The 15,285-nt window shown below is 33.1% G+C and overlaps 1 protein-coding gene across 1 annotated transcript; it reads right to left on the bottom strand.

The window, feature by feature from the left end:
• Nucleotides 1-260: 260 nt before the first annotated feature.
• Nucleotides 261-9,955, bottom strand: LOC101217120 (serine/threonine protein phosphatase 2A 55 kDa regulatory subunit B beta isoform). The gene is made up of 14 exons (XM_031888471.1): nucleotides 9,151-9,955; nucleotides 7,355-7,458; nucleotides 7,152-7,250; nucleotides 6,908-7,027; nucleotides 6,197-6,394; nucleotides 4,996-5,087; nucleotides 3,361-3,479; nucleotides 3,059-3,182; nucleotides 2,827-2,950; nucleotides 1,634-1,702; nucleotides 1,446-1,537; nucleotides 1,259-1,336; nucleotides 1,119-1,189; nucleotides 261-1,012 (listed from the first exon to the last, which is right to left on the bottom strand). Exons 1-14 carry the CDS (start codon nucleotides 9,260-9,262, stop codon nucleotides 876-878), a joined length of 1,539 nt encoding a protein of 512 aa, XP_031744331.1. The 5' UTR covers nucleotides 9,263-9,955; the 3' UTR covers nucleotides 261-875.
• Nucleotides 9,956-15,285: the final 5,330 nt, after the last annotated feature.

Raw genomic sequence — 15,285 nt, 5'->3', positions numbered from 1 at the left:
TTACACCATTTGTTCTGTTACACAAATAAAACGGGAGAAGTTTGCCAAAGTTAACCAAAGCCAACATTTCTAAGAGAATAAATCGGACCCTTTAAAAGGAGCACATGAATAGTTTGTAGAGCAATTAAGGAAATGACATACAAACTCACTTCTCACTTCATCTGGTTAACAATACTTAAAGTAAGAGCACAGTCTTCCCCTTGCTCCCTGATGTAAATATAAGAAACTATAAGAAAACGGAAATACCACACAAGATAAAGTAAGTTCTAATAAATGTGGGTCAAATAAATTACCACTCAGTCACACAAAGAATCAATGAAAAAATGATGCTGTGTAAGTTTATCAAAAGTTTCATCCCAACCAAGATTATGAATAAAAACTACATTTTCCTTTTCCTCGTAATCTTAAACCTAGTTGCGGTTGTTGCAAATATTGAACATTCGTTTATAGTATTTGTTGTAGGAGAGCTACAATCACATTCTTTTTTTCCTTCATGGCTCCAACCCAAAACAATCTGAAACATAACTACATCTTCTCTTTCAGAAGATGCAGGGAAATGAAAAGAGTGAAAGAAGAAACTAAATAGTTGGGGTTAAGGAAGAGGGAGGGAGGGAGGGAGGGAGGGAGGAGGAAAATGAGATGCAGCCACTGCAGAGAAATCAACATAAACCTTGTGGAGGGTTTTGGGTGGCAGCCACCTCTGCATCCGGGATACCAAAGGCACATTCAATAAGTCTTCAGGGTACGTCATTTGATGTCTTGAGTACTTGCAAAGCTTCCGAATCAATGGCTGGAAGGAAATGGGAAAATAATTTTCTCCAAGAGAAACTCGAGAAATTCGACCAAGCAAAATGCGTTCTCTTGCTAATCCACGTTTACGCATAATACATGTACAAGCTGTTAGCAGCAGCGCAGGCAATTGAGTTCTCAGTTGGGTGCCAAGCTAAATGCAGTAACTTTGTTGTGAAATCAAAGGAATTTCCATTTGCATCAATCCCAGGGCTCTCTGCTCCTGATATGGGATGCCAAATAGGGAGAACGTAAAATAAACAGTATGCCACAACTAGAATTTTGGTAATTTGGTTTGCCAACAAGTGAAAAGAGAAGGAAACACGAACCTCGTCTTACAACTCGTGTTATACTACTGCTCAGAGATCTGGTAGGCCTTGAAGGGGTCTGAACTTGACGCCTACAGTTACAATTGAACCTCACATAAGCATCACGTAAACCTGATGAAATCACACTCACGAATAATTACCTCATTGGATTTTTGCTAGCTTCTAAAGTTGTAGCCTCTGCACTTCCCGATATACAGCCAAACACGCGGAATAAATTACTGGAAACAAAAATATGCATAATACGGTTTATGTCCCAGAAAAGAAAAGGAGTGTACAGTTCTCTGCAAAGGAAAAGAAATAAAGAGTTCTCTGCAGTAGAACACTTACCTGTAAGAGCCTGTAGCTACTCGCAATCCATCTCCACTCAAACAACACTCAAACTTATCAAAGATTGAATCATTTTCATACAGGTCACACAGCTACATGAATATTCGAAGTAAAACGTTACCAAAAAAAAATAAAAGATAGCTGCATATTTAATATTCAAATCTGAGTTCAGGGGCAGATAGTTCAACCTTAGGTCTTAAATATTCATGAACCTGAAACGCTGCAACTGGACCAGAATCCATATTAATGTCCCACAACTGCAAATAAGTAAACAACTCACTTCGTTACAAGATAACTTTAACTAGTGAAAACAATCTAAACTTTGTTGAATATGGAAAAAAAAATCTTAGGTGTTGTCTGGGTGGTGGTGGTAGTTGCCAATAAACATCTTGCCATCTCGCAATTTAAAAAAAGAAAAAGTTGAATTGTTTTTTTCTTCACTATCTACAAGGGAGAGATGCAAAGTATTCGGTTCAACTTAGGTTACACCCAATCATTACTCTTAAAATATAGACCAAAAGCCTTAGGGGTAAGAGTGAATATGAAAATCAATCAACAAGAAACAAAAGATACAAAATCTGAGCCAAAAACCACCGGAAGCATACTACATGCAGGCACGCACAACACACACGGTGTTTAGAGTGGTTCCAGAACTGTAGCAGGCATTTACAAGATCAAGCATCCCACGATTAACAATAAAAAACTTAATCACAGATTCACAACCTTCTTGTGGGTTATGACCCTACCAGGCATTAATATTTAACACTACCTAAGAGAAGTTAGCTACAACTACAAGTATCTTCCCTTGAAAAGTGCCAAGAAGCCTTATACCTAATGAGTTTTCTTATTGATTAGAACAATGTAGTAGGACCATCATAATCAAAGTAGACCAAAAGGTAAAAAAGATGAGAATGGAGATATCACCCATTACCTCCAACACAAAAACTCCTAAATAAACAAAAAGGAAATGGGGAGGCTGCAGTTGAAGTTGTGGCAGTTGGGTGAATTTTGGGTTCGGAATAGAGATGTCAAAGCCAAGGTTGAGGAGGTGATATCACATTGTCCTCTCACAGAGGAGGTAGAGTTTGTGGCAAGCTGATTTCTTTACTATTTTGTGGAGTGCTTGGATTCAGAGGAATAAGATGATTTTTACTAAAAAAAATCTTCCACATAGTAATAACTCCAAATTTTCAACTATATGCTTTCTTGGCAGACCAATCCAAAATTGTTGCAGATCTAGTCTAACAGGAACTTCCTAAATGGACGTGAAATAAGAGAGCTTTGCATGAGCTAAAGGTTATCTTTCCCTTTTCTATTATCCTAAATGATGAAATTGTAACATGGTCGCCAAATATCACATGTCAAGAAGAAAAATGAGAACCTTGAGAGTCATGTAATCACGACTAAGAATGTATCTTCCATCCTTTCCAAACTTGATATCAGAGATTGAAGCAATAATCTCAGTGAAAAAGGATCTAGAACCAGGTGCTTCCTGCTCCTCGAATCTGCACCCAATTGAAATTTTTCATGAGTTTTCAAGTCCACAGGATGCTTTTATACGCAGGATATGAAGCAAAAAACCATCTTTCTTTAAAACCAGTAAAGGCACTTACAATTTGGAGTGAGAATCACATAATGCTGACTGCCGCAAATCAATTAAGCGGATGGATCCTTTTGAACTACTGTATGCTAACATATTGCAATGAGTAGGATGAAACTCTGCAGACGTTATCACCTCTACAGAAGCACAAGGGAAACTTAGAATCCAAAGTTTAAGAAGATAAAAGACCCTTTCCGTTTCCATTTTTTTAGTAATAGAAAAAAGTATTCACTTAATATTTTCAATTTTGATTACTTAAATATCAGCCACTAGAAGGAATGCCATACACTACTGATCAAAATTTCAACACCTTACCGGTCAGATCCTCCATGTTAGCAGGCTTGACATCAACAATATTAAAACTCTGATTGCTAATTTCCAAATTCCAGAGATTTATCCGCAGATCATCAGCTGATATAAAAGTTTCTCCATCACTATAAACACAAGGCAAGATAACATAATTGGTTACTAAAAGCATTCTAAAAACAAGCAGACTGCTGAAAATTGAAAGCACGTTTCCGAAAATAAATCAAAAATTCCCCTCTCTTTTCCTTTTCCTTTTTTTCCCCCTTTAACGACCCTAATCAACAGTAGCTAGAGTTCATCACTAAGGACATTAAAACAGTAAATACGTACATACATGAGTCAAATGAGCAAGCACAAAGCTATCGGATTTTGACTCTATGCAAGCAATACACACACACATATGTGTACCACCAGTATGAAGAAAATTCTCAGAATTTGAAACTAGTTCATTAACTTTTACAAACAGTTTGAACTTTTACTTCCAGGAAAATGCTGCAGGGAGGGAGTTAGAGATTTCAACTGAGAAATTTCTGGGACCTATGGGATGTTGATGGAACTTTATCCTGTAATTGGTGTAGAGGTTTAAAAAACAGTTCAATGTAATTATAACATTTTAATAAAACTTCGTCTTCAACATAATTTGTTACTAACACTCTTTATAAGGTTCTCTATTATCTCAATAAATGAGATCATCAAGAAGTCAGATTTTTGGAGGAGGATGAAGAGACAGACAAGGTTTCTGTTTAGTCTTTGAAGTGATGACTTAGAGGTTCAACTTTCAATCATAGATGGGCATGAAAAGGTATTTGATGATTAAGATTTTGAAGCTCTTTCATATGTACTTGTCAAGAACTTAATTTGCCTTCAAGGAAGCTGCTGGATGAGTCTTCTTCTCCCCCTCTCATCAACAAAATAGATGAAAATGAAAAAAAAATCTTCTATTGGTTTTGTTCTTTTCCTTTTTGGTGCATTTATCTTTGGCTAGGCTGAAGTGCTAGTCATATCATCAGTTTTCAGTTATAGGGTGAAGTTGCTACTTGTTGGGGTTTTCTTCGGAGTTGAGTTTGGTGTTAAAGGGGCTTTTTGTTGTTTTGTTTGTTTTCTTCTTTAGCCTTGTGGTGTTCGTACTTTTCTCCTTGACAGTTGCTGTTCCTTCCTCAACTAGATGTCCGAAGCTTCAGCAGTTTGAGGAGCTTCCCAATTCCCATTAAAGACTCAGCTTTTGTTTAAAAGCTAAGAGTCTTTGTTGCTAACTTGCTATTATCTTCTAGCTTTGCAATCATTGTTAGTTAGCATCTTTTTTGGTCCCTGTATTTTGTTTGATTTGTTGGGTTTCTTTTTGGATTCCTGCAATCTTTTACATTTTTGTTTTTCCTTTTCCTTTCTTTCCCCTCTGGGAGTATGTATTTTCAAACTCTTTTCATATACAAATGAAAAAACCTTCTTGTTCAAAATAGAAAAGTATAACATGTAAGATGAAATACTCGTGTGCTTAATACAAGGCATGAATAAAATAAAATGGTAAGATTCTGAAAAAAATTATCATGTATGGCCAAGGTTATCAAAGACAAAACATTCCATCAAGTACTCAAAGAGTATAACAGAATATACACACAAAAAAACTTCCAGTGAAAGACATCAAACCTATTATTGGAGATGGAGTTGATATGATAATCATGAGCATGGGCATACACTCTCCGACATCTTGCAACCAGGTTAGTCTCGTGGCTAGTTACCTGCAAAACTAGTGTCTTTAAGAACTCAAGCATTAAAAATAAAATAAAAGGAAGAAGAAGATGAAATTAGGTCTTTTATCTTCTTCTTATTTTTCTAAACATAACATTTATTTCCAAACATGTTTCTCTATTTGTAATTTACTACTAAAAACTTGGCCAAATCTTAACAACGGAAAACAATAGTTACCAAAGTTCTAATCCTGATTTTGAAATTTGGCGAATGCGTTCTTAAGAAGAATATATCAAAATAACTATTTTTCTTATAAGAAACAATTTTATTGATGTAATGTATGAAATTTAAAAAGGGTTGGAAAATCCATTTTGGTTACAAAAGGCTATCTGATTTGTTAAAAGGGGAGTATAGCTATACGAGAGGAAGTAAGACAATTTACACCACGATACAACATGGTAACAAGCTTCACTTTTTAAGAGAGGAGAACAAAGTATCATAGAAGACTGAAGACCTTAATTAAAAGTAAGGGAAAATATCAGTATATACCCCTACAGTTTGGGGTTATCAATTAAAATGTTGAACTAATAATTGTGACATTTTACACTCTAAACAAGTAAATGTATCAATTAAAACCCCCAACTTTTGTAAATTTATCAATCTACACCATTCTCATTCTCCAGATTTCACTCAACAAATATTATGTAAAACTTCTAATTCATATCAATGGAACTCCTAAATGTTCATAAGCAAATCAATTTAGATCCACCATTACGATTACCTTTAAAAATCATCCATACATCTGTACTTACATGTGTAGAATTTTACGGACGTTGGTTTTATAAAATAGATAATCAGCGTTGATGCATGGATGATTCTCAAAAGAAATTCTCACGGTAGTCTAAATTGATTTACTTATAAAATTTTAGGGGATTAATTGATACAAGTATAAGTCTGACACGATGTTTTCTAAAACAAAACGTAATAGAGGGTATAAATTAATACACTTACAAAAGTTTATAGTTTAAATTGATACGATATTGTTAGTTCAGGTTTTAATTAACACAACCACAAAGTTTAGAGGTATAAATTCATATTTTTCCTAAAATAACCAATAACGAATTAATATATGCCCGATTACAAGAAGGTGAAGGCCTACCACTGGTAGGCGTAGCGATTGTATCCCTCTCGCTGGAAATGAGAGGTCATTACTCGGATACCGGTCTGGGGATCCTCCATTTGCAAGATATTGTCCAGAGCTGCTTGAATTGCTTGAACTAGCATTGCTGCCGTTTCCAGCAGGTTTTGAAGGATCCACATTCATAGTTGAAACCTTTTTAACCTTCTTTTCTTGCACCTGATCAACACTCAGAAACAAAAGAAAGATGTAAATGGTGCAGAACAGGCAAAAGGGCTACAAGACAACAAATATAAGATTTTTCACGTGAGTGTGTTTGTTCGGTGGGGTGGGGAAGAGATAGGGCTTCTGACTAGTCCCAAAACACGCCATATTTTCATTATAAATAAACTCAAAGAGAGAACTTCATGCACTAGAACCGATGTTTAGAATAATTCTTCAGCATTATGCATTAGCAATTCATAAATTTTTTAAATGAGCAGACATGATAATCTGAAATCGTCTGCTGCTAGTATTTAGAATAACCTACCAGACTACAGTCAATAAAGCTTTAAATTTTCAACCCTTCAAAATTTATGCAACCTTACGAAGCATGTAATCTTAGGATTACACTGAGTAACCTCCAGAAATATGCTACCAAGATGCTCAGATATAATTGCTACCATTTTATCAACTACCAAATTTAGTGTTCTCCGCATGGTTTAATAACGAGAGATATAGGTAGTAGCCTACCTTCCAGTACTTGATTGTTTTGTCATTAGTAGATAACAGAAATAAGGCTCCATTAGCTGGCTGGCACCATCTGATTTTGTTAATTTTTTCCTCAATTTCCAAACTCTTCAGGTAGTCAAACTGATCAAAGCAATGCAAATGAAACATAAATATGAATATAATTGAGCCCGTCAATATAATACATACGCAAACACACACACATATAAGTAATAAGAAATTAAAAGACTAATGTTGGAGAGAATACCTCAGGCTCGTGACTCTGAAATTCTGTTTTATAACGAAACTCTGGATGCCTAATAATTGCATTATCCATCCTCTCCAAATCCCTTCTCGATCCACCATGCTAAAAGTTAAAGCAAAAGACAAATAAATAAGATGCTAATGAACACAGAAAGCAAGAAACATATCCAGGGGTACTAAACAAAGAGGGCATTCCAAGAGACAAACATCTTTCGTATCTGTCCTCTCAAAGAGTACCACCCGGCCACCACGGTCACCAGTAGCAAGATGATCCCCACTTTTATCAAATTCAATTGCTGAAATAATATCAACTGCCAAAAAGGAGGTGAATATAGAGCTTCAGAAATTCATACATAGAGGAAACAGGAAAACAGAACCATGAAAAATGCATGCATCAACGATCAAACTGACTAGGAAAACGAGAATTGCTGCATCTATTAGACAACTCCAAGATTTTCACATATTGCAGATCCAAGCAGCCCAAAACCATTGCAGAGAGTAATCATATACAGATAGTTTGAAAGAAAGAGCTTTCATGTTGAAACAACTGAGTTAATGTGAAGTGAAACACCCATCACCAGTGTAACATGAATGCTAAACTTAAAACCAAGAATTTAGATGAGAACACAGAAAACAAACAAAACCTTTAACAAGCTTGATAATACATGTCTACCTTCACATACCACGGCTAGACAGCAACAAGGGCTATTATCTCAGGGAATGCTATAGTTGGGAAAAGGAAAGGAAATGAAACAATGAGACAAGAAATAGTTGGGTAGTGAAAGACAATAGAAGCATGAAGACTGCCCAAAGAAGCATCCGAGAGTTCAAGCCACATATAATGGTGTGAGTAATAAGAGGTTTGGGAAATAAGACCTCTGTCCTACCAACACAAAAGCCAAGAGTGGCAGAAAAAGTTTCTCACCAACGCAAATCATAAAGGACAGTTACTTACTAGAAGGATGTTCGATTGTAGCACTAAAAGGAAAAAAAGAGAAAGAAAGATAGATAGAAAAGAAAACAAATTAACTCCCAAAGATAATGACAGAGCCCGGGGTCCTCTAAGAAATTCGAACTTTTTCCCACAATAATTTCCAAAAGGGGAGGAAAAGAAGGGTCCAATACCATTTTAACTTTATGTGATATGCATACAACACCATATTCCAAAAGCGGACTATGAGCACAGAAACTACTAAAGGGTGGTTGTTGGTTCATTGCAGGGAATTTAATACACTTGTCAGCTCAAGATACGAATTCAATAGGCTTGTTTGTCATATTACTTGCATTTTGGTTTCACATCAGGAAGGGAACAATCCAAACAAGCTTTAAAGCTAGCTAAGCATAACTCAATATTCTAACATACAGGTATTTCCAGAATAACAGGAACCAGGCATTTGTCAGGTTTTCTTATGACCAGAAAAGCTTGAGTGTTTACGTGAAATTTATCCCATTCTCAACGATAGTTTGAAAGGGGGGTGGAAGGGATCACACATCGAGGATGCACTCCACACAGTTAACCATGGCTCTTTGCATTCACTTACTATCAAAAGGAGGAAAATCTGAGGGCAAAGGCTAGAAAGTGCATGCAGTAAATTCAACCCAGAGACTCAAAGCTATTACACAGGTCACTCACCAGGCTTAGGTTCGAAGCTTCTTACTAATCCTACCAAAAAAAAAGAAAAAGAAAAAATGAAAAACAATGCTGCACAACCTTGGGGAAGGGCATCTCAACTAGCAAACTTAACTCCCTCTCATTACAGAACACAAAGCAAGAATTCCCAGCAAATAAACATAAAAACCACAGATTGACTCGCAGGTCCAAGAAGGTAGCAGATAGAGATCCGCGACAAAAATTCCAAATTAACAGAACGAGCTACAATCTGAAACAGATCGGAGGCGTGAAAAAAAACCCTAATTGTAATGGATGCAACAAATTTGAATTGGATCGAGAAACCCCAAACGGAAAAGAAAACATCGGGATTACAGTATAAAGTGAATAGTACCTTCTTGAACTTCTTCACCGGCTGTACGTTCGCCAAATACCTGAGAGAATTTCCAGTCCAGCGGCTGTGGCGGGCCGGCCGGAGCTGCAACGACCTCGTTTCCACCATTCATTTCGCCAAAAAAAACGCAAATCCAAGCAACCCCAGATAGGAAAAATCCAAATCCACCAAATCTAATCAATGCATCGAAGATCCCTTTCTGGGTTTACAAAAACCACAGCTTGGAAACCCCGTCAACGATTTTCGAAACCCAGAAAAACAAAAATTGGAAAAAGCAACAAAACAAGACAAGAGAAAAAGGGGAAATCTAACTGTTGCTGCAGATTCCAATCAAACCATCGCGAACTGGGAAAAAAGAAATGCCCAATTCCCCTGCGCCTCCCACAAACTTTTTCTCTCTCTAAAACTCTCTCCCCTGTGTCTGTCTCTTGTCTCTCTAAAAGACTTTCTCTCTCTAGAAGGAGAAAATTGGGATTAAAAGCTCAACAAACCGTCCAAACACAAGAAAGAATGAAAAACAAAAAAGAAAAAAAGAAAAAAAAAACTATTAATTAATTTCAATTTATTATAAATTAAAAAGCTCATTGATGCATAAAGCTACAAACCCCATAAACATACCCACACCAACACTTTTCCTCTTTCTTCTTCTCTCTTCATCAATAACTCCCCCTTTTTTTCTTATTACTCTTACCCCTTTCTATATAATCGTTCATCATATCCCCGAATTCCCCGGATGAACCATTTGAGTTCCCTATCATTGGAGATCAACATCAACTTGGTCTCAATCTCATTCGTACATTACACACACACACACCCACATATATATATTTCCCATTTCATTCCTCCTTTCACCTTATAATAGTCTCACCTTTTATCCTCCCCTTCTAAATATACGATTATGTGATCATACAGTGTCTACCGTCTTCCATAAATTTGATACCTACATAAACAAATTAATTGATATTTGATGAGACATAAAAACAAAGAGCGTTGATGTAAGTATAGTGTAAATGCTAGACATATATGTTTGTTTGTTTAAATAGTTTCTCTTTTAAAAGAGATATTTGATTAAACCACACGAAAATAACTTCAATCTCTTCGAAATCTCCCAAACTTCCTCAATTCAACAATGAACTAATCCCATCCATCTACATTTTCTCTAAACGAGCTACACACATGCCATCGAAACAACTTGGTAGACGTTTCAACAACACGACGATCAAACACTATAAATTAAAAGTCGTCAAACAATTACCAAACAACTACAATCATCACATATAACAACAACACCAAAACTCAATAGAAGACAAAATCAACTTCCAAGTATCTTTCAACGTTTCAACTAATTAGGTTAAACAAATTTACTAAGTTTCAAGTCTTCATTTACAAAATTACACAAAATTACCAACACCAAACAATAAAAGAACACATTATACCAATCTATCACGTTTATGGGAATTAACCGTGAAACAAAAATCAAAGGAAACAAGTTGATAAGATATGCAAAAACTTAAAAGGTTTTTGATAAAGCATATGCAACTTAATAAAACATTGTGCAAACCTACTAATAACAATATGAAAAGCCAATCATAGGGGTGTTGTTGCACTATAATAATTTCCAATGCGAAATAAAAAGCATATCTTAAACAACCTAATGTATGATCAATAATTTAATAAAAGTGTGAAATGACATAAATGTCCAAAGTTGCCTTGTTTATTTTAAAACTGATTGGAGAAAACTGTAATCACAATGTAGTAGTAAGACAAAATGCAATCGCATTCAGTGTAAGAAAAAAAACACACAATAAAATTATTTATTGGTGAATCATAGCGTAATCTTATCATTACTTTATGTTATTAAATTATAAAATCCCATATTATATTTATTTTGTTATTTCAAGGTCACCTACCCTTACTTTCTTCTCTTTCGGAAAATTCAAATGCTGGCCCAATAATATTTCTTCAAGCCCATAAAGGTCCAATGTTTATCAAACTTTTTGTAGTGCTGGTTTTCGTTAACGGGCTGGCCCATCACTAGAAAAGCCTAGATGCTAGGTTGAAGCCTATTGCTGACACAAAAGCGTAAAGGCCATATAGAGTAGTTGGATGTTTGAAGACCTAATGTACACGTTCGTTTGGACAATTTAGATTAATCGGAATAATAACGAAAAATATCAGTAACATTTTAAAAAAATTATATATATAGTACTAATATACTTGTATCGGTTTGTATCACTAATAGACTATATATTTGTAACATGGTCTATCGGTGATAGACTTATTGATAGAAGTTGACAAATTTTGCTATATTTGCAAAAAAAAATTAAATATTATTACATACTTAATTGTTTTTAATCTAATTGTTAAATTTGCAACTATTCCTTTAAATTTTTTTATTTTTGTAACTAAGTTTTTTCTCCGTTTCTTACCATAATTTTCATCTTTCATCTAAGAAATTGAGTGAGTTATTAGCTTCAAAAGGGAAAAACAAAAAACAAGCTTTTTGAAAACTAGGTTTTTCCCTTTCTATTCGAGTGGGATTCTGTATTTCGAAGACAAGTGAGACTGATGACTCATACTCTTCAAATCACAGTTGTACGAGTGGAAGAGAATTTCCATGCCCAAATCCATAAAGCCCACGTAGCGGGGAACAAAGCAGCTTTCCCTACAGCTGAGTAAGAACTCTCAATCTCTTTCTTAAGCATGAACTAAAGCCGTGAAATTTTTTTTAAAAGTGAAGTGAGTGTTTGTAGGAAAAATATATTGCAGAAGAAGGTAAATAACTTATAAGTGCCAACGAGAATCCAAACCTTCTATTTTTCTATGATTAGTTCAATTAGTCATTATTTATACTAACTTAAGTGTCGCAGTGTAATCAACTAAACATTACAATGGAGAAAGAAACTTACATGCATATTCATTCAAAAAGATATTAAACCATACAAAGTGAGTCGAACACTAAGGCCAACAGACACTCCAATGAAGCTCGATCGATGTATGCAAAATTCGAGCAAAATTCCCATGTGAAAGTGTGTGTTAGGTAGAAGTAGAAATTAAAAGGAGTTTTTTCAAAAATAAAAAAATTAACATTTATTACACTTAGTTTTTCTACAACGTGTAAATATTTTGACAAATGTTATATTTTTTTATATAATTTCTCGATATAGAGAAAATCTATCTCGTTCACTTTTTGTAGTGTGAAAGGAAGTAAAATGTTGAAATTGAACATATTCATTTATTATAATTGAAACGAATAAAACCACCAAACCTAAGTATATGCTTACACATATTGCATATGTCATGTCCATATCTCCCCCTCTTTATCTAACTTTGTTTTCATTCATTTCATTCTTTAACAAAAATTTATTCAAGTTTTTTATTCTCATTCCCCAAAACACAATAAAAAAAATCAACACACAGTTATATATAGTTAAATAAGATTTTTAGTTACGTTCAAAATAATTTTATTAAAGAAAATTTTGTTATAATACAGACAATATCGCTAGGATTAGAGAGTTTAACCATAAACAATAAAAATATGTGACTAACGAGCTTGTATTTTTAACTGTTTGTACGTAACACTACATAACAAATCTAAGACATTTCAAAGCATAAGTTGATTAATAAATATATACATGTATTAGACAAGTTTGAACCTTACAAAATAGATCAAAGACTCAAAACATCATATAAAATAAAGTGAACTAATTATCAAACTAAACATCACGAGAATTTCATATTTTAATTAATTCTCAAATCTAAAATAAACTTGAGGCCGTTTATCTATAAATATATACATCATCATAGTTTCGTACTTCAATCTACGTTGTCATAATTAATATGGTGAAACAAAAGTAATGAAATACAGTATGACGTTACCATTAGCTAGGTTTGAACTACACCCTTAATATTAATTATGTTAAAAAAGGTTAGATTTTATTATCGACCATCCAATCTTTTTATCCAAAAAAAATCACTTTGATTAATTTGTAGATTTGAACCAAGAACAATTATCTCGTATTTGTTTTAAATCCCATTTTTCATTTTTTATAATGTTTTTATCGTATGTTTACGTTGACCTTAATGTGGAAGTATTTTCTATCTTATCACATCGTTCACGAGATAGAATAAAAAAATAGAAAATTTTATGATACGTTGTATAATAAATAATCTAACCACGTTAAGATAAACATCAAAGAGGTAAAAGAATATATAAAATGGGAACATTAGAAATGGAAGGGAGCTAGAATAATACATTAAATCACATTGAGGAATAAAAAGAAAATGTTTAGTATAAGGAATATAATTAGATGTGTGTAACTTCACCCAACTAATGGGATATGCCATAGAATTTGATGCTCATTCCTCACGAATAACTTAATTGCATGCTTCCAATTGTTCGACATCCGAACAACAATGCGTTTGTTTTTAACTAAACTTATCGTCTTACTCATCACATAATTATCGCTTTCAATTTCAAAAGAACGTTTATATTTCAATTAAAATAGAATTAGAATTCTTTTTATTATTATTAATAATTTAGAAAAAATAAATAATACAATACTTGGAAATTTCAATCTCCTTTTCTTTCAAAAATAATGGATTTAGTTTAGGATTTAGGGTTTAAGGGTTAGAATTTAATATTGTTTAAATTAACTTAAGTTTAATTGAACTCGTAAAGTTCTAAATTATCATTCTCGAAATACGAGGTTTAATATCTCATTTTGTAATTTTCATCGTACTTAAACAACAATGGACTAGAGATTCAAACTTTGCCATGTACAAATATAAATAATTTTTAAAAGATAGGAAGAAATTATTGTAATTAAATAATTAAGAACAATAAATTTTTTTAACATATTTTCTACTTTACTCTCTTAAGTTTTTACTCTTTAATTTTTTGTATTCTCTAAACAAATTGGTTGGTGTTAATTACCTTTTTATTTTTTTGTTCTAAATTATGAACTAATTTCAAATTTTGCAATATTAAATATAAACATACTAATAAAATAGATCAATTTAATTTAAGAGTGTATTTTTGACCATGTATATGTATTTAATTTAAAAAGTATTATTGCAAAGTTTTGAAAAATGAAAACTAAACTCATACCATGAATTTTATAATTTGAACTAAAAAAATAAAAAAAGAAAATCTAATAATTTGTTTCCTTGTTTTGATTGTGATGTGAGTCACGTGACCGGGTGTTACGTGGCTCCTGTCCACTCAATCAACTCATGTTTTGATCCAAACTATTTACCATCAAATTTTTAATCCAAGTTTAAAATGATAAATCTAAATATTTTTCTGCTCTAAGTAAATACTTCCTATTTTTTTTATTTACATAAATTAATATTTAAAATCTATATATTTGAGTTTTTTAAAAAATATAAGCAAAATATTTATAAAAGAATCAATTTCAGAATGAAAAAACCCACGTGCTCACGAATACAGAAAATATCTCTTTCAACATGGGATCATATTGGATTAGTTTTAGATTTTTTTACTCAAATAGTTTTTAAAAAGAATATTGTTACAAATATTTCAATTATTTTTTTTGAATATCTTTTATATTTTATTATATAAATAGTAAATATTTAAATGTTTTATATATTTATGAGAAATTCCTTTACATTCTCTTATAAAAGATTTACAAAAATAGTAAAATTGAAAAAATATTTAAATTTATACGTTACGGTGATAGAAGACTATCATTAATATAATCTAAAATTTTGCTATAATTTGTTGTTTTATTTAGCAAGTAAATTCATTTAAAATTATGGTCTTAAATTATATATTGGAAAAATGAAAAAACAAACATTTAACAAAATACATTTCACCCGTTTTTGAAAACGAAATAAATAGTTCAAAAACAGGGGAATATGGTTCGGTGGTCTCGGCACTTTTCTGCTTGGGCGGCACCGTAAATTCCATGGAAGCTGCCGCATGTGAGCCATAAAAACAACGTGTCAATGCGTGTCCACCACGTCAGACCGGTCAATCAAGTTCAACACCGCCCCGCCATTTTTCTTCTTTCCAAAATTTAAACAATAATTAATCAAAATAATAATAACATTTTCTATGTACGATATATAAGAAAAATAAGTTTGTTACACTATGATATATGTAATATTAAT

Source organism: Cucumis sativus, chromosome 7 (assembly GCF_000004075.3).
Source record: "Cucumis sativus cultivar 9930 chromosome 7, Cucumber_9930_V3, whole genome shotgun sequence".
Lineage (NCBI taxonomy): Eukaryota > Viridiplantae > Streptophyta > Magnoliopsida > Cucurbitales > Cucurbitaceae > Cucumis > Cucumis sativus.
Note: the sequence above shows the minus strand (reverse complement) of the source record. Positions and strands in the feature narration are given on the sequence as shown.